Consider the following 3,781-nt stretch of genomic DNA (forward strand, 5'->3'; position numbering starts at 1 on the left):
ATATTTATTTTCACATTTTCACTTTGCGGTCCTTCTCTGTTCTTTTTCCGTTGTTTACTCGTGTAGGTCATTTCGTTGTTATCCACATTTGATATCATCATTTATCACATACTTCCATGACACTCTTGTCTGTCGGCTACAACTGCCAAGAATTAACGCGATTGGCGAAGCGTAGTGACAGCGGGCCAATAGAGAGCAGGATCCTTGCCATAATGCGGTTTGCGCGCCAATTTTCGTACGTGCGTTAATCGAGCCGAATAGTTTGGCCGAATATTCGGCTATTCGGCCACGCTCTTGGCCGAATATTCGGTATTCGGTCTGAGGCCGAATATACTATTCGTTACATCACTAATGGAAACTATTTTTAGTAATGTTGATAATTCAAACATTTAAAATAAATATAACCAATAGATAAACCAAAATAGATATTCAGAAGTTATAAAATTTACTTCTTGTACTATTTGTTAATTAAAGTAATTGTTCATTATAATTTTATTAACTCAACAGGAAAGAAATTAACTATAATTTTAAGGTTTCTTCTATTATAGAAAGCTTACCAATATGGGTAAGCATTGTAAATTGATTTTTACATGAAATTAACCATGAAAGTAGTGACATTTCTGGATGGATTCAAATCTGGATACCTTATCACACGGAAATTATTCCTAATGTATTAATGAAAACGCAGTTTTTCACTTGTACTGATTAATTGCTAAAGTTCATCATCAAAATAGATTTTATTTTTTTAAAAGTTTAAATATTTTCAAGTTAATTTAATCTTCCACATAAAAAAAATAATTCAATAAGTACTATAATTGCTCAGTTGTTTGATTTTTCAAATTTTGAAAGTGAAGTTGTTATATTTTTTGATATTTTTTATTAAATAACTCGTCCATAACCAGAGTTTAAAAATTGCACATAAACCAAAGAGAATAAATAAAATAAAGTTCTGATTTTCGGTGTTAAGTTAATATAATTAAAACCAACAAATACACATAAAGATCGGAACTTTATTTTATTCGTCCATAACCAAATCAGCATTGTCGTTAGATACAACTAAGTTTCGAAAGTTCAAGTCAGTTGTCTTTAATGCTAAGTCCAAAAATATTAAATAACTTGAGTTACTTAATTTATTTATTATGTTGTTTTGTTTTAATTAAATATATAAAAAAGATTCCAAATAAATTTTGAAAATAGTGTTTATTAATAAAATATCTTTCAGTTTAAAATTAACAAAATGTTTTATAACAATAAAAATACAGAACGTAAATTTAATTAAAAATATACAAAAACTGAAGACAGACATAAAAATAATAAAGATTTCAAATTATTTTCATGCATGTTTTCAAATTTTTAATTAAATTTTTATCCAGTATATTTTTAATATAATTTTTATAAGATCAGAGCCCGACTTTTAAAGCAATTCTGCTTAGTTTTAGTGGCAGAGACTTTAAAGAAAGGTCTAGTTTGCTTATGTTTGCTTGTGTTCCTGTGGACTAGAAGGTCGTACTAAAAGAATTTCAAATTATCTTTGTGTTTTTTCTTCAAATTATAGTTATTTTAAAAAGTTTTTGATGACTTTCAAATGTATTTAATCAAAAATAAAGAATTTTCTTACCCTTAGAGGAAATCCTTTTTGCATTCCTATAGCGTAAGCGTCATCAAAAATAGAATCACCAAGAAGTAGCCCACATATAGGATCGTTTCCTCGAAAATAATTGAGTACAGCCGTATCACCTATTAGAACATCCAGTTCAGATTTCCTAAAATACATACACATACATAGCTTTGATATAAGAATTTAATTTATATTCTTAAAATATATTTTAGGAATATTACCTTAACATCTCTAGGCCTTCTTCCAAATTATTAACTCCAAATTTCTGTATATGCTGCCACAATCTAGGATTTTCGGCGTACACGTACCCTTCTGCTGCACTACTTTTAGCCGTGCCTGTCCTCTGGTGAAGAAGCTGTGCAAGAAAGCAAACAAGTACTTTTGGCTATATAAAACAAAATTAGGTGTTGTAAAAGTCATACCTAGTCAAAAATAAAGATTATCTTATCTGTGAGATGCGGTCAGGTGAAGTTAAGCAAAGCAAAACGTTGCTATTCGTGTGATATCAAAATGGCGAAGAAGACTTGAATATGGAGGAAAATTGATTTTGCTTGGCCTGACTACACATCACTGATCTCGAAGAAGGAATGTAGTTTAAGCAGATATACTCACACTGGCATCGTGAAAATCATCCACTCTCAATTGAAAAAATAAACCAGCAAACAGTGCGGCAATATTGGCTGTGTAACTGGAAACAAAAATAACGCTGAAGCATCCCCATAAATTGATGAGAACTTTATTGGGCCAAGACTTAGGCGCTTTGAAAGCTACTAGATGAGAGAAGAGCAGCGACCACATCACCCAAAGAGCAGATGCTAAACTGAAGTTCTTAGTTCGTTGCCTTCCCCAAGGGTTAAGCCCGAATGGACTATGCCATTCGTAGATAGCAGCGAAGATGGCAGTCACGTTGAGGCTAGCAAAGATGGCCACCCACAGTTGATAACTAAATGGTACAAGGAACGCCGAGAGTGGTACTTCACGATATTGCGAATTCATCAGAAAAGATACACCTGAATGAAAATATGGGACGGAAAAGTCTATGACTTTTGACCTTTGACTCGTCATACTAAAAGCCGAAAAGGTCAAATGTGCAGCACCACTGATTAAATCGGCCGTTATACCGTTCCATTTTTGACCGCGATTACTTCCAAAAACACCATCAGCAACTAGGTAAACGTCAAAATCGAATTTTAGATCGCGTGCCACAGATTCTAACAGATCGATGGATATTCCTGAACAACAAGTGATGTTGTATGTCAATCCTTCTGACTTTTCTGCTTTGTAATTTGCTAAAATCTGTAACAGTTCCGTTTTATTATTCGTAGATATTTGAAGGCATTTGACACCTGTTAAACAAGTTCCATTGGTTATTTTGGTCGCCGGCTTCACGAATGGTGGAGCATAAGCGGTCACCACTCGAAATCTCTGTCTTCCTGTTGGTTGTGGCCCAGTTCGCGTTTCTCCTAACCACACAACTGTATTCATCTCGAATTTTGAACCGGTGATGTTCCCAACCGTCTTCCATTGGTTTTGACCACGTGGTCCCGGTATTAAATTTAAAATGTCTATAACTGCTTCGGGCCAAATGGGTTTATCTTGGCGAGATATGGCAGTTAATGTACCCGTTCTGCCACCTTCTTTTATAGTCTTCATCGATCTGAAATGTTTAAAAATATTATTACAAATCTTATTTAAAATATATGAATTAATTCTTACGAATAACTTTACTTAAATGAAAACTAATATTTGCATCGATTAAGGATTAGAATTTTATATAGATCTATTCCATTATAACAATCAATAGAATACTTCATAGAATAGATTCGTCAAAAATTTTTGATGTTAGTTTCTTTTAATAAAAATAGATAAAAAGAAAGACATTAGAAAAGGATTGGTGCCAACTTTTCCAATAAACAGACATTTTCACTTCAAACCATCTTTATTAAATTAAAAATGATTAAATTGTATTTCTAAAAAGTAACATTTTAGTCATCAACTCTTTCTCTATCTCTTTTTTTAATATGGTGCCACTTTCACTTTACGGATAAAAGAAAAGTCGACAGTTGGCTCACATCCCCCAGTACTCAAGCATGTGACAACTAAACTTTTATCAAATTCCAATCTTATTTTGTTCACGTCATCACAAGATTTTGATTTTGCCAC

At 32.6% G+C, this 3,781-nt stretch overlaps 1 protein-coding gene across 2 annotated transcripts in view; it reads right to left on the bottom strand.

The window, feature by feature from the left end:
- LOC111612881 (glutamate receptor ionotropic, NMDA 3A-like) overlaps positions 1-3,271 on the bottom strand; it is a 15,640-nt gene extending 12,369 nt beyond the window's left edge. The window contains exons 1-3 of one of the 2 annotated variants that reach the window (XM_023354173.1): positions 2,231-3,271; positions 1,840-1,973; positions 1,619-1,763 (exon numbers count right to left, since the gene is read on the bottom strand). In XM_023354173.1, the coding sequence (XP_023209941.1) occupies positions 1,619-1,763; positions 1,840-1,973; positions 2,231-3,271 (1,320 nt within the window). Of the gene's footprint in view, positions 1-1,618; positions 1,764-1,839; positions 2,004-2,230 lie in introns of both variants that reach the window. The other variant, XM_023354167.1, reaches the window with a different exon arrangement.
- Positions 3,272-3,781: the final 510 nt, after the last annotated feature.

Source organism: Centruroides sculpturatus, unplaced genomic scaffold, assembly GCF_000671375.1.
Source record: "Centruroides sculpturatus isolate CEXI.00-Female unplaced genomic scaffold, Cexi_2.0 scaffold112, whole genome shotgun sequence".
NCBI classification, from domain to species: Eukaryota; Metazoa; Arthropoda; class Arachnida; order Scorpiones; family Buthidae; genus Centruroides; species Centruroides sculpturatus.